This window comes from Numenius arquata, chromosome 10 (genome assembly GCF_964106895.1).
Source record: "Numenius arquata chromosome 10, bNumArq3.hap1.1, whole genome shotgun sequence".
Classification (NCBI taxonomy): Eukaryota; Metazoa; Chordata; class Aves; order Charadriiformes; family Scolopacidae; genus Numenius; species Numenius arquata.
The window spans coordinates 7,424,516-7,451,169 of record NC_133585.1 but is presented as its reverse complement, the minus strand read 5'-3'; the positions used below and the strand labels follow the sequence as shown (position 1 = coordinate 7,451,169).

General features: G+C 36.5%; 1 protein-coding gene across 1 annotated transcript in view; it reads right to left on the bottom strand.

Moving 5' to 3' along the window:
* LRMDA (leucine rich melanocyte differentiation associated) overlaps positions 1 to 26,654 on the bottom strand; it is a 666,001-nt gene that overhangs the window by 96,500 nt on the left and 542,847 nt on the right. The window contains exon 6 of the mRNA XM_074155105.1: positions 11,895 to 11,979. Coding sequence (XP_074011206.1) covers positions 11,895 to 11,979 — 85 coding nt within the window. The remainder of the gene's footprint in view (positions 1 to 11,894; positions 11,980 to 26,654) is intronic.

Here is a 26,654-nt window from a genome sequence, read left to right as displayed (position 1 = left end):
TTATTGCAAACAGATTTTTCAAAGAAAAAAAAATTAGCTGACAGCTTCTCTTTTACTTTATTATTAAACTCACCTTGGTAAAGGGATTAATTTTTATAATGACAGAGTGGAACAAAAGTGAAAAGAAAGTGTGATGATGAACAGTTAGGAGAAGAACTCCTTCAGCTATCCTCCACATTTCTACCAGCATTGTTACCTAGCATCAGATTACAGGGCAGAGGCAAATTTTACATCCACAATTAGCAGCTGAGGGGATGTCTACCTATCTCCTTTTTACCTTACTTTTATATCACCTTGTATTTCTTTTCCTTGACACATCATGTACTTTACATCAGTAATGGCTGGCATTAGACAGCACCAAATTGCTTCCGAGTGATCTAATAGCTTATATTTAATCTATTTATTATAAAGTTGGTCTCTCCCCTCCCCCTCCATAGAATTTATCATTCACTGCCTTTAAGAAGGAGACAACCTGCCAACTTAATTAGCTGGGTGGATTTGGGAGGGGGGTGGGGTGCGTTTGGTTGATTTGGGCAGGGGAGGGGGCTGTTTGCCAACCTTTTTACTTTAAGATAGATTCCGGCTCTTCTATCAGTGTCCAAGGGCTTATTTTCACTGAGCCTGCTCCTTTTATTTCATGGAAACAAAACTTAGTATTCAGAGAGACTGTTCCCACTCACAGTTCAGCAAAAATACCACCTGGGAGTTGCCTCCCTCCTATGAGGAAGGGGTAGAGATGGGATAGATGCAGTTTTTTGAAGTACATCTCTGACTAAGTACAGTGCTAAAGCTATTACAGTTGCCACTATGCAGCAGCTGGCAGTGAGGAACCTAAGCCAGCGTGAGGAAATCCAGCACGTTGGCGTGGTAGCTCTGTAATTTTGGTACACACCTACTCTAGTTCCACTAAGACAAGACATGAACGCTAATTTAGTTCTCCATTAATTGTAAGAAGCCACGTCTACTACTACAAATGATTTTGAAAGAGCTAACTCGGGCCACGTGCTCTTTCCACCTCCCTGTACGTGACCCAACACTGAGCAAAAGTAAAAGAAAACAAATTCAGGGATTGCAATCTTGCCTGGTCTTTAAGTAGACATCACAAGGTTTGCTTGTATCCCCCTCTACTGCATTCCTGGGAAAGGACTCTCATTCACTAGCCTTACATTTCTTTCAGCCTACTGTGCTAAGTATCATCATTACATTTGGTAGGCATTCTAAGAGAACTGCAATACAAATCTGTCTCACTTGAGAAGCAAAGCTTACGGTTCCTTAGGTTTTATAACATAGCGCTTCGTACAAATTCGCTGAATTTTCCAGTGCTTCACTATGTGATTTTAGGAGTCTATTTTCCCCAGTGGCACGCAAGTACTAAAATTGCACTGCATTGCATTTTGCTCTCAGTAGGTGGGAAAGTGCATACTCAATGGGTTATTTTCCATTCTTTATTTCAGTTTTATGCAGCCACAGGTGGGGGGTCTTTCAGGTGGTTGCCTAGGTTTACTAGGCACTTCAGAGTCATAGACAAGCTTTCTTAAAAGGGTCTTACAAAACACACCAATGTTGTCAATCATGCAGTAAAAGAATTTAATATTGAGTAAACAGAAATAACTTTCAAAGTCTCTCAAACTATAAAAGACAACACAATGAATATCAGTATAAAAGGGATCAATCATCCTCTGTTTGGTAAGGTACATAAAATAATTTCACTTGTTTATACTTATTGTTTACCTCTGTCTCCTCCCCTTCTTCTCCCCAGGTGCGATCTCTCTGCCTAAGGGCATACAAAGCTAATGAAGGATGTCGTGGTACTTACTATCATGTACTTTTCTAGCACTGAGGCTACTAACAGACCACAAAAATATCACAAAACAGGGAAAAAAAGGGAAGTTGTCAACCTACTTAACATTTGCTTGCAGAGCTTTGAAAGGAACTTTGATCAGCAAACATATCATTAGATCATGAATACAGATATTCATATCCTATAAAATGTTGACAGCTTTCTCTTCTTGCATAAGAACATGCAATGAAATCATACAAAGATACCCTTTTCTTTCCTGAAGGCAAAATTAAAGAAAGGAACCTTCACCCACTCCTAGCACAGCACACACACTGAACAAAGAAATGCAAAATACATTGCATCCTTTTGGCTGTTCGTACTTTGGAAGAAACGTATATGTTACAGCAAGATGTGCGCACTATAAAAAACCAACACACAAGGGGATAAAATAGTTTCATTGCTGTTATGCAGATGGCTGCCCTTCTGACTCTGCAGGAAATTTCTTCCCCCCCCTCATATTTTAAAGTAGGTTTCTACACATATTCACTATGTGGGAATTAGTGCTTTGTTTCTGATGACACCCACGTCCTCTTCATTCAGCTCAGTAACACTAACCACAGGACAGCAGCCAAGGTCACGCAAGCATCCTATCCTGTTAAGTAGCCTAAATCCTCAGAGAAATGCAGCTCAAAATGGAATGTCCAAATGATTTTAATCATAAGCAACATGAAGAATTGTGAACAAGATTCAAATGCAGTAGTACTTTCTGCGTGCATGTCATTATCTTTTTCTCACTAGAGGGTACAGCTATTTAGAAAATGAGATGTACAAAATCAAAAATAAGATTCTATGTCCCATATGTTCTAAGGCCTATATTTGTGCATCCAAAATGGTAGCAGTCCGTTAGGCAAATTAATTTTCATAAATAATAATCCTGGTCTGTAGAATATTTTGTGACCACACAGTAACATCTCAGATGACAGCAAGCAGTTTCATCTGCCAAAGCATCAAGAATCTCTTAAAATTTTCCTCAAAAATGCATTAAATGAAACAATGAAAATTTACATTTTCACTACAGACTCTAATTTTAATGAGAAAACACCATCTCTCACATTTCCAACATTTGATACACAGACTCTTAGCATGGGGCAGATATTTACTACCTCTGGAATTAAAACATGCTCATATGACAGAATATCCAAATGGAACATGTACTGTAAAGGTATTTTTTTAACCAACGGTATAAAGCTTTATCCTGTCTGTGTACCACAGAACAGTACAGGCTGTATGGAATATAGCAACACGTGTCTATATGTTATTAAAAACAGTAAATTCCCATTTAAACAAGGGTTACAATCTGTGCACTAAACACTCATTAATGGTTATGAATCAAAATAAAAGGGGGGCCTTGTAGCAGGTGTGCACATCTATGAATTTCAATACATTGTAAAACTGTCTGTAGCCAACAGCTTCATCATTTGGCCTTTCTGAGCTTGGAGACAGGCAATTTTTCATGATTTTACTATTTCTGGCCAAACAAAAAGTTTTTAATTAAATATACCACATGATTCCAGATGTTTGTTTATTTGTTCCAATGAGGCTGTAAAAATGCCTGAATGATAAAATTGGAGGACTCCTGCAAAAACAGGCTAGGCAGGAGTGCTAACTAAACACGGGGATCTCTCAGGAGACCGTATTTGCACAGCACTGAGTGTGCTTTGAACCTGATTTCTCTGGAAGGGCTGCAATACTGCGGCTCATGACTGGACTTCTTTATTGTAAAAGATTATAAGGCCAAGTGGCAAATTTAGTAGAATTCTTTTTTTTTTTTTTTTTTTTTTTTTTTTTAAAATTGCCAGTTGCAGACTCATTGCATCATTAGTTCTCCTACATATTTAAAGAAGATTTTAGATAGGTTTATGGTTTTGGACCCCAAGTTTCCACTTATAGAAGCCAATGTTTTCTATGTTTTTCTGCCACTTTATAGTCATGCTGCCTGGAGCTTGAGCATTCTCATGGTTTCTTATTGCCAGCATGACAAAATGAGCTATGTTGTGAAACATCAGACACTTTCTAGTCTACCCAAAAATATGAAGTTACAGTTTTTTCCTCATTAATCATATTCCCTCTGATGTGACACTTGTATGGGTGACTGGGGCCTAGCTGACTAGGTTAGTTTTGGCAAATATAGGAAAAGCTGCAATGAAAACCTCAGAAATTACGGGAATAGTGACAAAAATATGGAAAACGGTCAGGTCTTCAACAGTCAGATTGGGGAATGCACACTGTGGAAAAATGAAAGTCTCTATAATATTTGGAAAAAAAATGCTGACAATTTTGAAAGGCTGCCTGAGTCAGATTCCTAATTCCCATTAGATACAGAATAGGAATTTTGTGCCCAACTCCTTAAATATTTAATAAAATTTCAATCTAGATTTGATTAACCTCTTAATTACTCTCCTTTTGCCTTTTGAAGTCTTGCTGCAGAGATACACCATATTTTATTCCCACAGAGACACAGCACTCCAGGAAGTGATTCTCCTAGAACTTACTTTCGGTCAGCTTGGTCACACCCCTTGGGTTCACTTTCAAACCACAGAAAACAGAGAAGGCTCACAAATTAAAATATGTTGTCACTTAAAACCAAATCTTAACTTTTCTGACCATCAAGAAAGACTTTGCACAAAACTCCAAGTCACTTTATATGTCATCCCCAACATATTCACCCCATCCTAGTTTCATCTGACTAGTCGCTCTCATCATTGCAACTTACAACAAGATAACAGTACATCATTCTTATCCTTATATTTTAATAGCCTACAGTATCCTGATTCAAATCCAACATTCCTTGTACACACAGACAAGAAATTGTTGACCCTGTAAGTGACAAGAAAATGAATCCAATCACCCAAAAAATGTATTTCTTGAACCATATTAGTCAAGGTCACACTCAAATCCAACCACACTTTATTCCATATTTGGCAAAGTCTTTGTGCTTTATAGAGAAGCACGCAGGTGCTGGCAGAGACTATCACTACTGAGCAAGTGAGGTAAATTAGTCCACAAAAGAACACAGCTATCGGTGGTGGTTCTATTCCAGTAAAGAAATAGATTAAGGCTCAGGAGAGGTACTACATGAGACCCTCCTTAATCTGCTCTTCTAATACTGCCCAAAGATAAACCACTCCACGGCGAGAGCTGAATGAATCATATGTATGTATACTGGGCCTCTCGATTCCTTTGAAAGGCAATATTTTTGACTGTGTGTCAATTCACAGAACTGGGAAAGATATCTAATGCATTTGCAGACTTGGGGCAAATAGCAATACAGGTGGGCTTCTGTTAACAGATGAAAGCATTTCACAGCAGTAAGCCTTTCTAAGGAAATGTGCCTTCTAGCATTTCTCCCCACCTACGTTGTATCACTCATCCCTTCTACCTATTCTTCTCCCCACAAAGCAACCATATCAGAAAAACTGAGGAGGTAATTAAATTAGCATCCAGCTTGGAAGGGACAAATTACAGTTAGAGGTATGAAATTAGCTGCACCATTGAAGAAACAGACATGGGTCAGTACCATTCACCTCACCTCCAAGTGTAAGGTTTGGCAGGTCTACAGGCACAAGCAGGGGCCATCCAGCAGAGGCTATGAGAAAAGTCTGGCCTGCCTTTCTCTCAACTGCATCAGAAACAGCTCACAACAGAGTTCTTTCAACATCTGACATTTCCTTCTCACACCTCTAGACTGCAAGGACTCCAATACACTTCTGACAGATTTTCTCTTTCAAATCCCTTTAACTAAGGGAAACTAAGACAGGAAAACAAAATCTTTTCTGAACCAGGTCTTCTCTCACATTGGCACTCATCTTTACCATCATTTTGCTTTCCATGCTTCTCCCATGTCTCTCATGCTTCCGTTAATATCCATTTTCCAAACTGAAAAACAAAGTAAGGCACTAGAACCCAATTTCTCCTTTCATACAGGCAAAAAAAAAAAGAGATTTTTTTTTTTTTCTTTTCATAACAGACTCCTTATTTTAGTCTTCTCCCACAGTGCCAAAAGAAGAGAATTTCCACCCACTCCCCCTGAGGCTGTCATGAGCACAGCAAAACTCACTGTTGGGACACATTTCCTGGCATTAATAGGAAATGTCACAGCTTATTTTTGAGTGTTCCTGCCCCTGGAAAATATGATCTTGTCTGTTCCATGCTACTGTGAACTTTTTTGTTTGTTTGTTTTAAGGTTATTCATCTCATCGTCAGAAGATCCTGGCCTGAGAGGTGTGCAGTCTATCACTCATCGTAACATCACGCAGCTTAAAAGCTATTGTATTTCCAGAGGACACCTCATGTAAACCAACAAAGAAAATTTCTCACTATTCACAGCATCTCTGCCCAATACAGAACTTTCATATATTGCATCTGCTTGCAGTACTCGTTCTATTCTTAGTTATTAGACAAGTTAAAGCAAATACTTCTTACATACATATATAGACACCTTTTGTTAAAAAATTGTTTAAGATTCCTTAGATTAACTGAATGACAAAGTACTACCCACAGATTTTTATTATTATTATTATTATTCTCTTTTTGGATACCATACAGTGAACTGATTTATGCAGACATACAGAAAAGTCAATTGATAAGCATAAAGTGCAGTTCACATTAAGAAAACTAACTAATTATGATTAGTTGCTACATAAATTGCTTTGTGACTTTGCCAGCAATCAATTTCAAACTCTAAATAAGCCTCTGGCTTGAAAACACAATGAGTACCTAACAACTGTGTCAATAACAACAACAGAGAAGACTGCAATGATAATATAAACAGGATAATTATCTTTCTGGAAATAAGTTTTTATGCAAACCAATTTCCTTTTCTTTTTATGTCTGTGATTTAAAGACAGTATAGCTTTTCAGAGTGCATGTGTATTGAGTTGAAAGCCTTCAAAAATAAGAACTTTGTATATTAACATTTATCATTGAGGTATGCGTCAATTTTATAATTTTACTTCAGAATATGTAAAGTATTATCTTAAAATCTAGACCCAATTCTTGAAGGATCGATAGACATTATTAGTTCCAGATTAACCTGAGAATATGTATTTCTAAAGTACGAGTAGGCTGAGCAAATTAAGGTAAAACAGGTAAAGCCCTGGAGGATAGTTTGGGTCTTTCACGTATCAAATCAATTATATTACTCCCTCTGGCTCTCCAAAAATTCTACCTTTTTCCTTCAATACCAAATTTTCAAAGTAGTAGATCTCCTTTGACATCTATTGGATTGTAAATTCCAGCACAACTGGATGGCTAAATGCTTGTTGTGCATTCTAAAGTACACGTCTGTCTTGACAGTGTATATCTCAACTCCTACAAAGCTTCTAGCTGGTTTTCGCATACGCTACACCCTAAAAATCAATCAGAATGCATTCTGTCTAGTCATACCAGTCATTACTGAAAATTTAATATGCCAACCATTCTGAGTACAATAGCACAGCAAAACGATCACAGAAAAAAAAAAAAAAACAACCCAGACAGATGAAGTTCAGCTGTGTCTCTAACATATTATATGCCTGCATGCTTTTGCTTGCTTAGGAATGTGAAAGTTTGGAAATAATTCCAAAACAAGTCTTCAGCACACCCCTGTTAGACAAAAAGAGAAGCTGAGAGCAGAAGGAACCTCCCTTTTCCTTTATTCACAAATGCTTTATAAAATTACCTTCAGAGGACTAGCAGAAAGCTTAAAAATATTCTGTCCCTGGATTTCTGGGCATTGCTTCTGAATGTAGTTTATGACTTTCAAACTCAGATCAGATCATTTCAGAAAATAAGAAAATATGTCTGTCAGTTGACTCAAACATATTGGTAGAATAAATAACAATTTTTCATTTGGGCACTCATCATTCAAACATAAAACAAGAAAATGTGATGTTTGTGCGTATCAGAACAGTTGGACAATTAACTGAATAGACACCAAAACAGGACAGTGGATTTGTTCAGGAAGTTCCTACAAGCCAAAATAGATTGGAACTATTAAACCTTGGAATAAATCCAAGCTAAGGCTCTAAAAACTACTTACATAAATACAGGCTTAGTTTTTAATGGAAACTGCTTCTTCTTCCTTTTACCAGTAAGGGATGGGGCAGACTTACCACTGGTTGTTCCCAGAAACGAGAGCACAAGAAAAGGAGTAATTTGTAAAATGTTACTGGAAACCAAATGGCTTTGGCAAATGAATAGGTTTTCAAGTAAATCAGGTAATAGACAATGTTATGAAATATCTGTTTAGAAAAGGGCATCCAGCACTTTTTTTTTCAATATTGGAACACCAGATTTGCAAGATATTCCTGATTTAGTAATATTGCTTCTCAAGAGATAGGATGATAAATTACTATTTTCCCTACCAACTGGAAAGCATTGTTCTTATTGGAAGGCAATTTGAGTTTGAATGTTTACACATAACAAAAGAACTTATTTCCAAAAGATACCTTTATGAAAAAGGAATACACGACCTGAGGGTGGTAGAGAGTAGGGAGCCTTTTTCCACACATAAGCAGATTATCTTTCCATCAATTTCAACTATGTTAAGAATTGAAAGTTCTATTTTAAGATTTTATATGAACCCAGTTAATAAATTGATGATAAGGAACAGGAGGTTACCTGGGCCATACATACAACGCACTAAAAAAAAACCACAAAGACATAAACAAACAAAAATTGAGTAAGTTTCTACTAAAATGCACTACAACTCATTATTTTGTGTGTTGGGAGCAGAACCATTTCTATTTAAAACCAACAATAAGTAACTGATTTTTTTTTTCCTTTAAGGTAGATCTGGAAAAACAGAAAGAAAGGTGGGGCCCATTTTGTTTTGTTTCATCAGAAAATACGAAAATTAGAAAAATACAAGCGATGGAATTTAAAAATAAATAAATCGCATGGCATGACAGGAGGACATGTCTTTAAATTGACTTGCTTTATCTGGGTAAGAAAATTGTACAAATTTCACATAAGTAAATCACTGGTGTCTAAAACCATATAAAATGAAATACAAAATGCTAGTTTAACAAAGACTAAGGAAAGACCCTTAGGAGTTTGAGATCATTGTTTTGGAATCAAAACAAAAATAAAGCTAGCTATAAAATTACCACTTTGGAAGGCTTGCCTAATGGGACAGCTATTAGATCTCATAAAGAATCAAGTCATATTGCTGCCAGGTGCCCAAAACCTGCATAGAAGGCCAATACACTTTCTGCTAAAAAATATGGACAGTGGGACCAAGTAAAGGTTCAACTTAGAAAAGTGGGTCTAAGCAACAGAGTAATTTAAGGGAAAACAACTTCCCCAAGATGGGGAGAAAATTTCTAAAGCTTGAAAATGTGTATCCAATATTTATTTCTCCCTTCACGTATCTATATACTCAAGCATCATAACACCTGATATAATATTTACAGCGATTATTCCATATCATTCCACATTGATTCGACACTGTCATATGCTGTTTCTGTGGGCTATGAAAGCGAGAGAGAGATTTTTACAATTCCTGAATAGTGTCTGTACAAAATATGGAGTCAACCCAAAAGATCCGATCCTGTCTGGAAATAATATACTGTATGCATGAACACAAGAGTTATAAGATGCACAGTGCAACACATGCAGAATTATATACTTTTGCTCTCCCTGCAAACTTCATAGCTAAATAGAGTGAGAAATGTCCAAGCAAAACTGTAGTTTCAGATACATTCAGATTGCTCCTGCTCCCCCTCGCAATCCCCCAAAAAGCAATTTACAGCTGTACCAAACCATTCACCAGACTTTCAGATTCTGGTAAACAAGTTTCTCCAGGGACAAATAAGAGCACTCACAAACTTACAGCATTTTTCTTTCCAGTTTGCACTGAAAACTGCCAATATTTACATATACAACAGCTGATTCAATCATTTTTTACAACACTGAAAGCATTCAGTGAAGAAAAAAATTGAAGATATTCAGAACCTAAAATAGCATGGTTAAGTATTTCATTCTTTTCTTGGAGATTTTTCTATTGACTCCAGTTAATCTTTTATGGGCTTGTAAACTTAAGAGATTTTTCTTTGTATATAAGAAGTTGATTGAGTTAATGGACCCTGCCAGCAGGTTGTTCCAAGCTTTATTTACAACACCTGGAATTTTGGAACATTTTCTTAATTATTTCCTTGTGAATATTATATATATAGACAAACGTATTGGATCACGCTGACAATGTCTCTTTTAGGGCCAATTTTACCCTTTTTTGGACGACACTCTTCTCCATTCACTTTATTTATAACTGTGCTTAATCATCGAGGAAGTTTTCAGCACACGTTTAGCATGCAAAGCAGAATATTTCTGGGAAGAGTAAAGACAGAAGTAATAAAGAATTATGTGAACAGCTAAGGGTAAAAAGTTGATAATTTGGAGAATATAATTTTGCCCTTTCGTAGTAAAAGAGCAAGCATTCTCAAACCTTAGCAAAGACAGTGGTACTTAGAACCTGGTAAGCTCCAGCTCTGAAATGGCACCCGTACGGAACATGTCTGCAACGTCTAGAACCACACAATGGCTTTATTGCAAGAAAAGTCAATCAATAATGCAGACACACAACTTTTGAAGCTTAATGCTACTGGCATTTCTTTCACCAAGTCAGATTCCAAAATCAGCCATAAAACCACACTTCTAATTCACTATCATCTAAATAAGCAGATCTGAGGATACCTGGCTTTTAATGGTACTTTTTATGCATTTTTATAGAAATTAGGCGTTCACAACATTTTTTCATTCTACTTATTGTCTTACTAGACCCTAGCCATTCAATCCAACACCAGAAATCCAACATCAGAGCAAATATGCTTACCTGAAAATCAAAGCCACAACACATATCTTGGAAATTGGGGTGGCAGTGGTGTGTGCTCAAATCCAGGATTTTGGTTTGCTCCTTTTTCTTTAAAAAGTACCAGTTACTACCTGAGCTCAATGTCAGAACACAATGCAATACAGCACTTTCAGGACATCTGATTTCCAGTACACTATATCCATTTACACCAAAACCAGTACGTAGCTTCACACCCATCTTTAGCCCTGGCTCAACAACAGTGATACAGGCTGCAACAAATGAAAGGCAAATCAGTTGATTCCCTCATCCTTCCCACCTGAATCATGGATCCTTGTTCAGTTGCATCTCCTGCCTGATTTTTTCAGAAGGTTTCAAGTATAAGGCATTCTACTAATTCTGCTTTAATCTACAGCAATGCTGCAGAATTTGAACACACACTACAACTGAGTTACCTTCAATTCATAAATGTAAGACTGACTTTGATTCTGGTATCCTGTGCAAAACCTGTCCCTACGCAAATGGTTTACATGACCAAGATGGAATCAATGTGTAACGTGGGAAAAAAATTAGAGTATTATTGCTCCGGTTTTAAGCTTAGAAACACTGCAAGCTTTTCAAATTTCTACTTTTTAGAACAAAGGTGAAAGAGCATGGAATGCACCCTTTCTGACCACTTCAGTTTTTCACCTGTTCCCTGAACTTTTTGCTCTATAGGTATGCAGAAGGAATTTGAGAATTTGCCCAAGGTGCTTTTTAAGTTCTAAGGATTGCTGAAAAAGGAAATTGAACACTGATCCACCTTTAATGTTGAAAAACAGAGAAGAATCCCCTTTTATTGCAATGAAAAAGTGTTAACATTTCAAAATTATAGCCCTAAATTGTTTAAACTGCCAAAAAGCTCTCTCTTTACAAATATCAGAAAGTTTACAAATTCTCTCAAAATTACCAATGCTGTATGTAATCATCTACTTTGCAATATTTAAGTACTTGAATATCTTTATGTTTTTCTCTCACACACGCACAAAAAAATCACTGAATGTTATTATCCATAGATTTATTTGCTTTCCCAGTAGACTACCCTTAAATCCAATTTAATATGAGTTAAAATCTGTAGTCTTGACAGGTATGGTTTTCTCATTTAGTGCTTGAAAGGCACAGTGTTCTCTGTAAAGTGCCAATGCAGCAGGAACTAATACAGAGAAGACCTCACAGCAAAGCTTACCGCCTTGCAGCAGTTTATACCAATAAAAGTTGAGTTCATACCTCTGTGATTGGTGAGATCTCTGGATCCCGAAGGCAGAGGTGTATAGTGCATCTCTGGAGAGGTGGAGGCAGCATCACTGGAGGCCTGTGTGATAAAACAAATATTATCAGTACTCTGAGTGAAAGTCAATGATTACACAAAGAGGATGCACCTGCAAGATGAGTTCTATGATGTGGTTACAGGTGCACAGAGTCACCAGCCATGGAGGATTAATTTGTTTTTGTTAAGGCTGCTTGCAATCCTTCAAGGTAGCTCTACTCGCAAGAGTTTACACAAGGATATTAGGTATCATTACTAAAAGAACATTTTCACACAGCTCACAGCCCCAAAAAATTACCATCTTTATCAGGAAATCTTTAGGCAACGTTAAAAATGTTCGTCTTGGTGAAACAGATTAATATTTACCTGAAGGATGTTATGGGTGAGTCCACGTGTAAGAAAGCAGACAGAAAATAGAAAGCTGGGATAAGATACCATACTTTTCAAAACTAAGAAAAAATCTGATTCAGCCATTCCACTCTCCTGTAAGCTAAATGAAGGAATCTCTTAAAAATTTAAATACATACAGTGCAAAAAGTAGGCGAGTATATAGAATTGTTAATAATCAACACTTAAAACCCACACCAGAAGTCTAATACATCTAAAGAAGTAAATACCAAGAAAACTTGTTCAGAATCCTTAAAAGCAAAATGTTAAGGGAGAAGAAAGGAAACCCAAGTATTTCCCCATAATAAAAATTTCCAGATCCTATATTTCCAATTTAAAAGTATAGATCGTGGAGCTATGGTTTGCAATAAAGCACTCTTCAACCAGTTGGATGTTTCATCTGAAGGAGAGAGCAATATAAAGCCAAGACAAGGCACATATACTATCTTGGTTTTTAGTTATAGAGCAGCAGTGTTGCATTGTTAGGAGGAAATATGAAAATAAAGGATTGCATTGGTGAATATGAATAACCATCAAAGTCTTTAAAATTCATGGTAGTTATATCTCCATTTTCAGATACAGAGTTTGCTCTGGAGTGTTTACAATCTACCCATTGCAACATACATGAAAAAGTGACGGGTTTTAATAGAAGACACAAAGGGCAGTGTTTACTAAAAGTTACATGGTAATTTCTAATAGAAAAGATAAGGAAAATAAAGAGAAGAAATACAAAAACCAAATTATTTCTTGAATCTTGTGATAATTTACTAAAGGGAGTCTTGAGAAAATAATTGCTATCTTTTATGCATGTTGAAGTCAATCAAAGGAATCCACCTCAATCTTAGTTCTTATTTTTCAATTAATTATATCTTCAAAATTTATATACTTTTTTTAATTGAAATTAATTCAAAACCAGATTTACAATGTCCGGTTAAGATAAAAGTGTAAAATAGGGTTCTAATGTTTGGAAGAAGACAAAGCTTAGATTCTAATTCAAATCTGAATTGTCAGACTAAACCTGTGAACAACAATCAGAAACCACAGTAAAAAAAAATAATCATGGTAATAGTTTGTTAAAGGTTATAATTTCTTTGTCATAGCTTTTGGACTCCTAGATGGTAGTGTATTAAAATGTTAAGAAGTGACTGAGTAGATTAGTATACTAAGCTTTTGCTTTTGGAGACCAGCTATGAATTTCTATGTCCAACCATTTTGTCTCTACCAAAAACCAGGTCATAACATGAAGACACATCATGCATCACAACAAACATCTTAATAGAGACAGATTTGCCTAAACAGCAAGGATGCTACTTATCAGATATGAATAAAAATCTACAAAATCCTGCCTCTGCTGACTCACCAGTGATAATATACCCTTTACAGAGTACCTCCTTTTCAGAGAAGTATAGACACAACTCTCACCTTCAACTAGAGTGAATAATACTTTTTAGTGAACTGTAAACATGCAGCTCAATAACTGGACTATGAAGTATTGGAAATCCTCCCTCTGATGACCAATATGAGCCGAGAGCACATAACATATCAGAGGATGAGATAGATGCCCATAACACCCAGCAATGTGACATCTGAAATGAATTCCAAGAACAGACATCTCTTCACAACTATCTGTTTTCTTTGGGCTGAGTTGTTCTGGGTAAGACAAGAAGAAAAATGTCACTAGCTATTTAACATAAGACTGTTTCCCTGTAAATAAATCACTCCAAAAGCTGGAGGAATAAGTGGTCTCATACTGTACACTCTAGATGTTATCTGCCTATTCAAGTGTACTTATTTGGGACTTTGATAATAGTGAAGGTTTCTCTTTGGTACTTTTAATCTCAATTTAGACTGTTGACAGCTTGATGATAGCTTTTCCTAAAATTACTGGAAGAGACTTTGCCTTTTCAGCAATATACCACTGAGTGAGCAAAATTCAAGAGCTTCTAAAAAGGATATTGGAGTGAAGGGGCAATTTAGCTTTATTTCCAATTTTAGGAAAAGCAAGAAAAGGAGGGCTTGTTTATTGGTGTTTTGCTGTTATTTTATGTACAGTATATAATTCCCTGTCAAATATAGAAGAGCTTTCATTACCTTTGAGCTAAGCGTTCAGTTAGAGCAACTTTAATTCTATGGAATACCGTCCAGGGTTAGGATTGTTTTGCACAAACACTGTCTGGAGTTATGAATCGCGTTTCTGAGTAAGCCTGTGCACCAGCAGAAAGACAACTATTTGTTTTCCCTACCACATACTGACGTTTGGCCCTAAGCTATTTTCCACAGAGATCTGTATAGATTGTATTACTCTTAATACTCACAGGAATATTTTGACAGTGATAGCATTGACATGTGACAGTTATGGCTTCAAGTATTGGTGACATATGCATCAGAAGTTCTTGCTGCAGTGGAAAGTAACTACAACTACAAATAGCTTCGAGGGAAGCTGGTTAAAATGGGTGGTAGTTTCAGTCCTATAGGAACAGGTCACTAAATACCTCAGTAAAGAAATTCTACCAGTATAATTACAGGAGAGGCTTGTTTTCTTGCAAGCATTAAAGTCAAGTCATTCAAGTTTTGCAGTATATCATAGTACAACATATAAAAGTTACAAGGCCAATAAAGTTAGACTACTCACAGCCAAAGTTACACACATAACAAACATTTGCTAAATTGAGGTATCGCTGTCTTTGTATTAACCTGTAAGTTTTGCCCAAGCTAAGAATTGTTGTACTTGATACTAAAGAGACATTGTAAAGGAGTACTAGATTTTCAAACCATGTTCATCAAAATTAAAGATACTGTAGAAGCTGCAGTAGGAAAAGAAACAAACAGCAACCAACCAACCAAACACCAAAAAAACCCAACCAAGAAAACCCTCAAACCCCAAACTTTATGTAATTTTATATAAAACAATGGTTATTGTTTAGGAAATTTTACTTTCTGTTGATGAGTAAGATGTGGCTATTAGGCTATATTTGCTATAATGGAATATCATTAATACCCGTTGATATTCTTCTGTTTGTGCCACATAGCTTGTATTTGGATCCCAGAATTTTTCGACTAATACTTACCCTTATTTCTAAGGCATGCCACAAATTCTTTACACACCCATACATATGTCCTGCATACAGTAACTGTAGGAGTCATTAATGTATTATACCTGACAAATTTTACAATACAAGAAGAACAGCAGCATGTTGGCACGTTCCTGCTTTCCTGTAGATGGCTGAACACCTACCTGCTGATGGGAAGTAGGGAATGAATTTGGGTTTTTTTGCTTTGCTGGCCTGTGTGGTGTTTGCTCTACCTATTAAACTGTCTTTATCTCAACCCACGATCTTTTTCTTACTCTTACTCTTCTGAATCTCTCCCCCATCCAAACTGGGGGGAATGAGCGAGCAGCTGCATGGTCCTAGCTCCCAGCTGGGGTTAAACCACAACACAAGGCTTCAATAGATTAGAAAGATTTTAAGCATTTGGGATTTCTCCTTTACAACATGTTTCTCTTCTAGTACGGGACTATCTCAAATCTCCAGCATTTCACAGTGTGACTCATTTTTTTTCTGATAAAGAGGAAATTTTCTTAGGGACAGCATGATACTCACTCTCTACGTCTGACCCACAATTATCAAGAATTCTTGTGTTCTGTGATACTGTTGTTTATTTTCATTCATCGCAGTTTTAACACTTGTCAAAGTCATCTAGTAAGGTCACTGAGAAATGACCTTAGCAATTTGAAAGCTCATTGCTTCTCATTTAGTGATTTACATTCAAATAAAAAATGGAAAACAATATTGTGACATTGCAGCGATGAGCCCAATGGTACATATCACATTATCAGATGCAAAACTTGGATTTAGTAAGAAAGTATGATTTATTTCAAAAGATTTTTAATATATCCACAGGGAAACTACAATTAAGAATGAAGGAAATCACTGCATAATCCATTTTTTAAGCTGACAAAAACATTTCTCTAGAAAGGTATATGATTAATGGGACAATCTGTGGTTCAGTTCCAACTTAAAGGATCAGCTCATACTTGCTTTTGAAAAACTTTTACGTAAAACAAACAGTAAAATTTTCCTGATAAGCTTATTCTGTCTCAGATGCACTCAATGCTTAAAATTAATCATACTTTAACAGATATATGGCTTATTATAATTATAAGAAATGTCTGCATAAACATCTACTTAGGCTGAGGACTTATTCTGAATCTCTTGGGCACACATATCTTCCCCAAGAGACACAATGGCAAGTCATCAATAATTCATACATATTTTGAAAACTTGCCTAAACATCTGTGTACCCATACGTCAGCAACGTGTCAATTCAACCCCTTTGTAACACTGACGGCAGCAACTCACATAATTTAACCCATGAGTATAATGTGTTGATAATTCGTTCACCTTTGTGATAAAATGTACAGAAACTTTCCATGGAACTCCTCCTCAAGTTTCTTTTCCTCAAAATTTTAGACATATCTAACTAGAAATTAATTTTTTACAAATGAAATATATATATAAAGATCATTTATAAATATACAATGAGAAACATAGTCTGCTTAATAACAGAAAAAGATTTAAATGTATTCGTTTTGGGTTGAATTTATGACATGCTCGCAGAGAGTATCAAAACACTACTTTAGAAGGACTGTTTCTTCCCATGAGTCTGCAGAGCACCAAGAACAATGGGGCTTTGATTTCACTGTGAGGTCTTCAAGAGCCTCGTGATAGCGGAAAATATTACAGGAAGCAACAATACACTAAGTCTTCAATTGTTCCATCCTAGGGAACGGTTAGGGAAGAATGACTTTATTTACAATGTATTTGCTTTTCTATGAAATCAGGAACCCTACAGCCAGTGAAAGAAAGGGATAAAATGTGAAAGAACGGATAAAGAAAGAGACTAGAAAACATGCAAAAGCGGGACCTGACAGGACCACTATATAGGGCAGGCTACTAAAGGTCTTGCTTTCTTCTCCCTAGCTGTGAACTAGACTAGAGGTCTCAGACGGGCCAGCCTGAGTGCGCGGCGGATCCCAATGCAGTGTTATGATCTGGAAAACCAACAGGTGGCACAGCACGCTTAAGTGGAGAGACAGCTTTCCTTCATGAAATGGGATTTCCCAGTCCCCCTGCTCCACAACCAAGCACAGCTAACTATGAGTTGGCAGTTGCCTTTACTAAAGCTCCAACATAGATTAGAGTCACTTTAATTAAGGGGAAAAGGGGGAAACAAACGCATGGTGTTGTCACAACTTGTCTGATCTCTATAGACTTACTCAGATGACCTGCTAACCTAGCATAAAAATAGTGATTTGTTTCAAAATCTGTTTTTTGATGTTTGAACACAGTACTGAAAAACACAAGAACATAGCAGATGGGTATTCGATGGAAAGTGGGGAGGAAGGAAAAGGATATCACCCACCTTTGTCTCAATCTTGCACCTTAAACTGTGCTTCTCATATTTTGCTGAATGTCACGAAGATCTGAAATACTTTCTTACACCAGCAGTCATTTAAAAAAAAAAAAAGTACTCATTTAACCAGTCCTAATAAAGAAGACAAACACAATCTGATTACTCTGAAATAATATGCTATTTTAATTTATTTTTATAAAATTATCTCATTAGAAAGAATTTCCTAGGGAAATATAGGGAGTCTTTTTCTCTCTTTTTTTTTTTTCTTAATAATAATAAAGAGAATTCATGAGACAAGAAAGAGACTTAAGTGCAGGTATTGGTAAGAGAAGGGAATTTTTTGGCTTTATGCTTCTTTCACCTACTAATCTAATACTCATAATAATAATGCTCAAAGAATCATCAGGAGTCTGACCTTCTAAGTCTGTGATGCATAACTTTTAGTATGATGTGGAAGTGAAAAATATTTTTCTCATTGCAAACACAAAGTAAAGTGAAGGGAAAAAAAAAAAAAGAAAGAATAACACTTTGTAACATTCAGAAGAAAATGAAGTCAGCAACACACTGGCCACTGGCTCTTAAAAGTCTGGGAGTCTAATTAGACTAAAGAAAAGTTTCATTTGTTTAATCCCCAAGTTCCACTTTTCAAGGAGTTAAACCCCCCACTATTTGGATGGTACTAGTAAGGGAGCATACTACACATTATCAGTATATAGTGTACATGTGCTGCATCAAAAAAAATTTGTAGAGACCAATGGTTCAAAAATACAAATGGTCTGCTATTTTTGGCACCAACACACGTTCCTTCAAATACTTTCAGCTGCTGAAAGAAGTAAAGGGGGGACTGTAATACAGATAAGCTAATCTTCTTTGAATCATGGCTTGACAAACAGCAAAATTTAAATTACTCTGCTTTCCAAATTAAATCTGTCTACTAGACGTTTCCTCTTTATATTTCTAAACACAAGAATAAACAAAAAATTATCTAATATTTATACCTATGTTAGCAAAAAATGCTGCAACCCATTCCTGACATTTTTAAATTTAATAAATAACACAACCGTTTCAGCTACAATCAAGAGTGTGACTTTGAACTTAGCAAATATTCATTCCAGACATTTTAGCAGCCCATTTTCATATGTGATGCTATTAATAGAGTAGGCCAAATTATTGTAGTACTAAGAAGACAAGGAGAGCAGTGATCTTATATTTCGGTTGGCCTTCCAATTCCAATAACCTTTAACAAGAAAAGACAAGAGAATTTTGCTTATTTAACAGAAGTAGTGGAGCTTAAGAAGATCCAAAGCATTTCAGAATATATTTCCCTTATTCTCACATAAGAGAGATTATAATTTCTCACTTGAATTTACTTTACCTTTTGGTTTTCACTTAGTGTTAAATTGCAAGGTTGAAAGCAGGGTGCAACTGGATCAAAAATGTAAATGAACATCAGATAATTCTTACACATTTAGGCTTAATTGAGTGTAATCGATATGTCTGGTGTGCAGCCAAATTCAACTATTGTGAAAAGCACGTAATGTATGGACATTATTTTTGGACTAGTGAATGCCAGAAAATAATGAGCTGGCATTCAGCTTTGGTGAATCAGACCTTGAATTTTCATCTAAGAGCAGTTTTGAATTATTACTGAAGATAAGGTGTAAATGTGCGAGGGAATTTTATCCATGTTTCTCCCATGAATCATAAATGAGGAAAAAAATTACAGTCTAAATTGCACTTAAAAGGAATAAAGTCTTTTCATGTCATACATGATTTATCAAAATGATCTCATTTTAAGAGTACTGTGGTGTATCTTGATTAATAACATTAGTAAGCATGATGAATGGCCTCTTTAATGGTAACACAGAATTTATTGGCAAAATCCCTACTTCTACCAAAGAGGGTGGGAAGTAAAACACACAGCAGCTAGTAACTTGCAGAAACATCTTAAGTAAATTCTCTCCGATGTAATTTGAATTTAAACATCTTTGAGAATTCTTAATTTGAGTTTATTCTGAGGTTCATTTTGAAAACAAGTAACAGGTTTTACCTAATGTAGCAGCTCTAACCACTACAAAAACCACTTTGCAGTTCCCTGCAAAACAAGCTGAACTCTGCATGTACTGTAAGAGGATGTAGCATATTAAGGTCTTTCAAGAACAACGGCCCCATCCCCTTATGACCTTTTGCAATATCCTCTTCATTTTGCTTTAATATCCTAAATGCTTCCCTTCTCCCATTACTCTATCTTCCCCCTTTCCCCTCCCCTCTTTTTTTAAGCCTGCTCCAGCCTGCCCTAACTAATTTCCTTTTGGGCTGACAGATCAGAGGCCTTCCTACCACTGTTCCTTTTAGACTTGTGAAGCCCTCCTCGTAATCCTGCTGCTTGTCCACAATTAATCTTTCCAGTTGCCACATTATTAACACTACCACCCACAGACAGAGGATGCCTGAGCACGGCTGGACACTCGCTCCCCACTGGAGCATCAAAGTTGTCAATCACACACTAGTCAGAAAGTTGCCTGCTGTCAACATCAGAGGTTTTCATCCTGTCCTACCCGCTGATCAAACATTTTTCTTCAGAAGATTAATTCCAAGTCCCCACCCATTTCCTCCCATATCCTCTTTCCCTTTTAGGTTTACTCAATGATCCATCTTCTGTATGGAAAAGGAAGCAGTGTATAATAGAAATCCTTTCAAAACAAAAGTTCAGCAAAACTAAATTTAAATCCCAGCTGTTATCAACCTCTTCCCCCCTCGTGCAAGTTAAACACCTTAAAGAGCTTGGATTAGACCTAGTCACAAATGCCTTTCTTTGATCAAAGGCTCCAAGACTTTACACAAATATAATCACAAGGCAATGACTGCATCTAAGGAGCCTGAATTGATTTGTTCTACTGTAACATACAGCATACAAAAACACCCGTTAGGTTTTTTGACTTTCAAGGCCATTCTTTTTCAACTTATATCACTCAAAAGCCAAGAATTTTAGCATCTTCTTAACACTATTTTTTTCAAGCTCAGCAGAAAAAGTGATTTCTTATTGCATGTTATTGCCTTGTATCTTGCCTATTTGCCTTGTATCTTTTTAAAAAGATTTCTAAAATTTAAAAAAAATTGAAAAGATTAAAAAAAGTGATTTTACATTTAAAATCAGAAGGATGCAAGTGATTCTGCTGCTCGCTCAGTTCAGTTTAATGAGTTGAAGTAACTTCACTATTACTACCACTCCCTGATCATATACCAAATTCTAATTTTTTCATTTCTGATTATTTAAACCGTACTGCTCAAGTGGTTCAGTATCTTTCATTATGGTATATAACAGGATCTGTCCCTAAAGTGTCCCTAAAGGAGCACTTAAACATTCTAGCAACACAACAATAATGAAATGTATACCCATTAATATAGTCCAACAAGAAATCTACTCGCTGTAAAACTTAATGCTAGGTTTTAAAATAAGAATAAATCCATTTACAATCCCACTACAAAATAAATTTGAAGTTGCTAAATCATACTCATCCCTAAAATAGAATGCTTTTTCTTCTCTTAGACTGGTATTAATGAAAATCAGGAAACCGACAAAAAAAACCCAAAAGTACAAAAGAATAAAAGAAAACCTGCTGGCCTTGACTCCTGGTTGAGTTTGGGAAAGTAAGTCCAAGCAAGAAGTACACATTTTATCTTGCATTTCTTTACCACCATCTTTACGTTCTGGGAATACGCATGCTACCTTCTTCTCATTTACAGTATGCAGGATTCAATGGACTTACACTCTAGTAAAATAAAGTGCAAGAAAACAAAACATAAATAAGCCTGTCATACCCCAAACCAGAGAGCTCTGCAACTGTTGCTACAGAATTTTGACTTGTCATAGACAACTATTCTGTAAAGTGTCTTGTAAAGCAAACAAGATGAACAATAATCAAAACAAATGAACTTCTAGATGCTAGCAGATGCTAACCTTTTTCTAAGTTCCCACCTCACCAATGCCCAAACATGCCATTTACTGCATTTTACTCATCAACCAACAGCACTGAAGGACTGAAAGTACAATACTGAGTTTTAGATATTACAACTTCAATAGAAGGTGAAAAACATAGGTAAGTCACTTATGTGAAGTACACTAATAATGTGTTAGATTCCAAGTTTCCTTCACTCATTCCCTGTGGTATTTTTCAGCCAACTATATCACAACTACAAAACACAGCACTAATGGAGTAATTGCTGAGATTTATGCTGTGCTATGGAATAACAACAGTATACAAGCGACATATAAACACAGATGCAGAACTCAAATACACATTACATACAATACAGTAACTTATTTTCATAGACCTGTATTTTGAAATACAGATGATTCAGAACTTTTACATTTGTTTTTGCCAATCTAATGTCCATAGAGTCTTCAAAAACCAAGACACAATCAGCAAGGTAAATTGCTTTTTTTGGGGGGGGGACAGGAACCTCTGTGACTGTTCCATAAATTAAATCAGTAACATAATATCAACACTTGAAAACCCTTTCAATGACAATCAGAGGAATACAGAACTATGTATACGTTTCACTGACCAAGCATAATTGTTTGCAATGTTAGAGGGTTTGCTTTGTTTCATTTTTTTTAAGTAGTATGGACAACGCTGCAAAAATGAAAGCTAGATCCTAAAAATTACAAGATAACAGTAGTTTCACGACTATTGTTGAGTTGCACTGATCTCCTTGCTTAATAGGCATAGGAATTAAGAAATGGGAAGGCTAAAAATGCTTTCAAGGCATCTTCATTCTGTCATATGGGACTAAAACTGAATTGCAGCTAAAACCTCTTGTCACACTACTGAGTCAGCAGAAGGGGGTGCTGTAGTGTAACCTATTTAAAATGCAAATAGAGTAACTTTTGTAACAGCAGATTAAAACTAGCATTTTATTCACTTGGCATACCCACAGCATACTGAATGCTGGAATCAGACTTGTCACTGCACACCGCAGGTTATTAATAGAGCTCAGAATGGTGTTGCTAAATGTGCAAGTTAAAAGCAAATAAACAAAAATGGATTTATCTGTGGTATTTGTTCTCTGGGAGAATTCAGCAAGGCCTGCCTTACACTGCACATTTGTTTATCCAAGATCACTGAGGCTCAATTATTTTTATTTTTTTTTTTAAGTAGTTGATTGACAGCCACTTACCACAGCCAGAAGTTCTGGGATATGTGATCTGTAACATTAACATTCTAGAGAAAAACACAGTTATTTTCAACCTGGACAAATAAATCTATTAAATAAGACACACAGGAAAGAGTCTACGGTGCATAACCGCCACTTTCTAATAGACCTTTCTGGACTGTCATGATCTACCAGCACATGAGAAAATACGAAGTCTAAGGCTTCAGCACAACCAAATCAACACGTTGTGCTATGGCTTTACACTTCATTTTCCTACAATGTCAGGTGTGAGGGCAGGCAAGTGGGTTTCCCCTCTATATGCAAGCAAATTCCTCTGTTCTTCATCTCGATCTCTCAGAGTTTCATCAAAAATGCGATTTAATTACATCTTCTCCCCGCCTCCCCCTCCCAAAAAGAGTGTAAACATGACTCCTTTTTATCTCCTGATACATCTGGACAAGTAGACAATGTGCTAAAACAAAATAAATCTGCCCTGACAGTCACATCAAAGGGTTCAGCTAGGGGCTTGCAGCTACTTAAGGCACAGGAATGTTGTTGCTAAGCATCGCTCTACAACCTATCAGTCCCTTAAAGAAGAGCTTTTTTCTTTCAGAGGGAGATGAGGAAAGCTGGATAGTGGGAACCAGACTGCAAAGGGAGATTGGGGATTTTGGAGGATTTTGAAGCTTAAAGTGAATTGTGTGAAGAAAAGGGGGTTTGTTTTGTTTTGTTTTGCCTCTTGACATACAGTCTACATTTTGCAGGGGGAAGTAGTGGAGGAAGGAGAGGTTAAAACTTGTTGATGAAACATCTGAATTTTCCCCTTGGATAAAACCAAGCAAAGTCTTTGATATCCTTTTTCAAATCCCTGTACTTACTGTAGTTTCAAAATAGAAAGATTGTGACCAAAAGCAATAGGGCTGGGATACCAAGCTTGTTAAAAGTATATTGTGAAATGCATCACATGCTCTGCTTTTCTGTCAAGCATTTGATAAATACGTGTATGTTCCTAAATATGTGGAACAAGCCACAACGTCCATATCTAATAAACAAGCCCCACAGAGAAAGGAAACTTTTGATACATATGCACATAACACAATTTGATGCTCAATTTACTAGTGAAAACTATTCCCTTTAGAGAGAAGCCTTCACTGAAATCATCACTCTTCCACACCATACTCTGCAGGACTTGATTTGTACATGTTTAGTGCTTAAAACTCCAAATGAAGCCAAAGGAAGACAAACCCACACTAAAATCAGACCTTAGAACTATGCTAATTATAAACACAGCCATGATGAAATAGACAGCTAAAAATTTGAATTATGTTCTTCTCACATAAGTAGAAATATATCCAAGGCAGATAGACAATCCAGCCTGAAAAGTATGAAACCATTAGTTTCAAACTTAATTATCCTGAAGGGAAGCTAAGAAAACCACCACTAACAGCACCACTGAGAAGTGAATGAACTTTGATCATGAATGGCTTTTAAAAACAGTTTAAAAGTTTAAAAAAATCTCTTTCCTTTATAAGAATTAAACAAAGAAAATGTGAAATGGACTCATTCTACATACAGGGTAACTATCAAGAACATGAACAATTACTGAGCCTGTGATATTGCACAAATAAATAACACTTAGCATTATCTTCAGCACTATCATATTTATTAAACAGTGACTGAGGGCAGCAGTAACCATTTTTATTGTCCCATATAGCTCTTATTTTCTAATTAAACAGAAGGTTATTTCCACTGCCAATGCAGCCATTTATCTTATTTGAGTGTTACATAATATTTTTTGCCAGCCAAGCCTGACTCTAAAGTGTTCTGTGTGGTGAACTGTGGCCCAACTTGCTTTCCTGTTTGGTAATCATAGAAATGGGCCATTTTGTGCTGTGTTAATAAATAAACTTTTTGCAATTTCTCCTAAAACATGATAAAGCTCATACTCTGTCCTACCCTCTAGCTTCAATACAAGGGCAATGAGCTGTATTATTAAAGATATAGGTCAAGCAAACCTGATGATTTCAATCCTGTGGGGTGCTTTAGAAACTGTTGTCATATTACTGAGATCATTCTGCTGTTCCTAATTATTCCTCTTGGTTGCTTCACATTTCAAGTGATTTCTCTCACACTTATGTCAAAATTTATAAGCTGCTCTGTGTAACAACACTACATTATTTCCTCACTTGTTATGGTAATATAGGACAGAAACTAGGAGAATGCTTTAATCTAGCTGACAAGGATAATGTAGTCTAGAAATGTAATAAACTTTTTATTCTACTACAGAGTTGTTTGGTTTTTTTCTACCGTGAAACATTTCATATAGATAGACATCTTAGAAAAACTAATTGCTACAATAACTTGAATATGCTCTTATCTGAGTTGCTTTTATCAGAAAAAATGTATCAGCATTAAAGCGTTCACTCCAATAGCTTGTGCATTCTCCTTATTCTCATAATTGCTATTCTGCAACATTCTGTTGACTGTACTGTAAAACTACATACTGCTGAAGGAAACCTATTTCCAAGAAATCTGTGCATCACACAAACAGTGCAAAACATTTGTAATTAGCAGGCCGGGCTTTAACAGTGCTGTAATACATTTGGGCTGACTGGCACAAAATTTTATTTGCACTAAGTAGCTTGAGACTGGGAAAACATAAAATCAACTTTACGTGATAGCTTCATGTTCTACAGTGTCTACTGAAGGATTTTAGAATGTAAGAAAAGCTGCCAGTGGAAAAGGTAGTCTGATGAAAGGTTTGAATTTTAAAGCTAGTGTGGGTACTGCTTACTGTGGGGGCTAACCTATGGAAGCATCGTTTCCTTCAGAACAAAGTACAGTATATAACATGATGTTAAAAAAAAAGAAAAAAAAAAGAACAAACACACCAACGAACAAACAAATAAAAAACTTCCACAATCAACAAATCAAAACAAAACACAACTGCAGTAAGAAAATATCATATGAGTAACTCGAACACGACATCCATCCTAGTATTTCTAGGGATAATTTTGCTGAGGTAGCTTGTATGTGCAATTTATTGTATTTGTCAAATGTCCAATGTGGTTTTAAAGCACTTTTAGTCATAAACAAACTGAAAAAAACAACATCAAATCATAGAACCATAGAATGGTTTGGGTTGGAAGGGACCTTAAAGATCATCTAGTTCTCTAGTTCCAGTCCCCCCGTCATGGACAGGGAGACCTGCCATTATACCAGGTTGCTCAAAGCCCCATCCAGCCTGGCCTTGAACACCTCCAGGAATGGGGCATCCACAACTTCTCTGGGCAACCTGTTCCTGTGTCTCAACACCCTCACAATAAAGAATTTCTTCCAAATATCTAATCCGAGTCTACCCTCTCTCAGTTTAAAACCGTTACCCCTTGTTCTATCATTCCACTCCCTGTTAAAGAGTCCCTCTCCTTCTTTCCCATAGGTCCTGGAAGGCTGCAATAAGGTCTCTCTGAAGCCTTCTCTTCTCCAGGCTGAACAACCCCAACACTCTCAGCATGTCTTCGTAGGAGAGGTGCTTCAGCCCTCTGATTGATCATCTTCATGGCCCTTCTCTGGACCCGCTCCGACAGGTTCATGTTCTTCTTCTGTTGGAGATTCCAGAGCTGGACACAGTACTCCGGGTGGGGTCTCATGAGAGCAGAGGGAAGAATCGCCTCCTTTGCCCTGCTGGTCACGCTTTTCTTGATGCAGCCCAGGATGCGGTTGGCTTCCTGGGCTGCAAGAGCACATTGCCAGCTCATGTT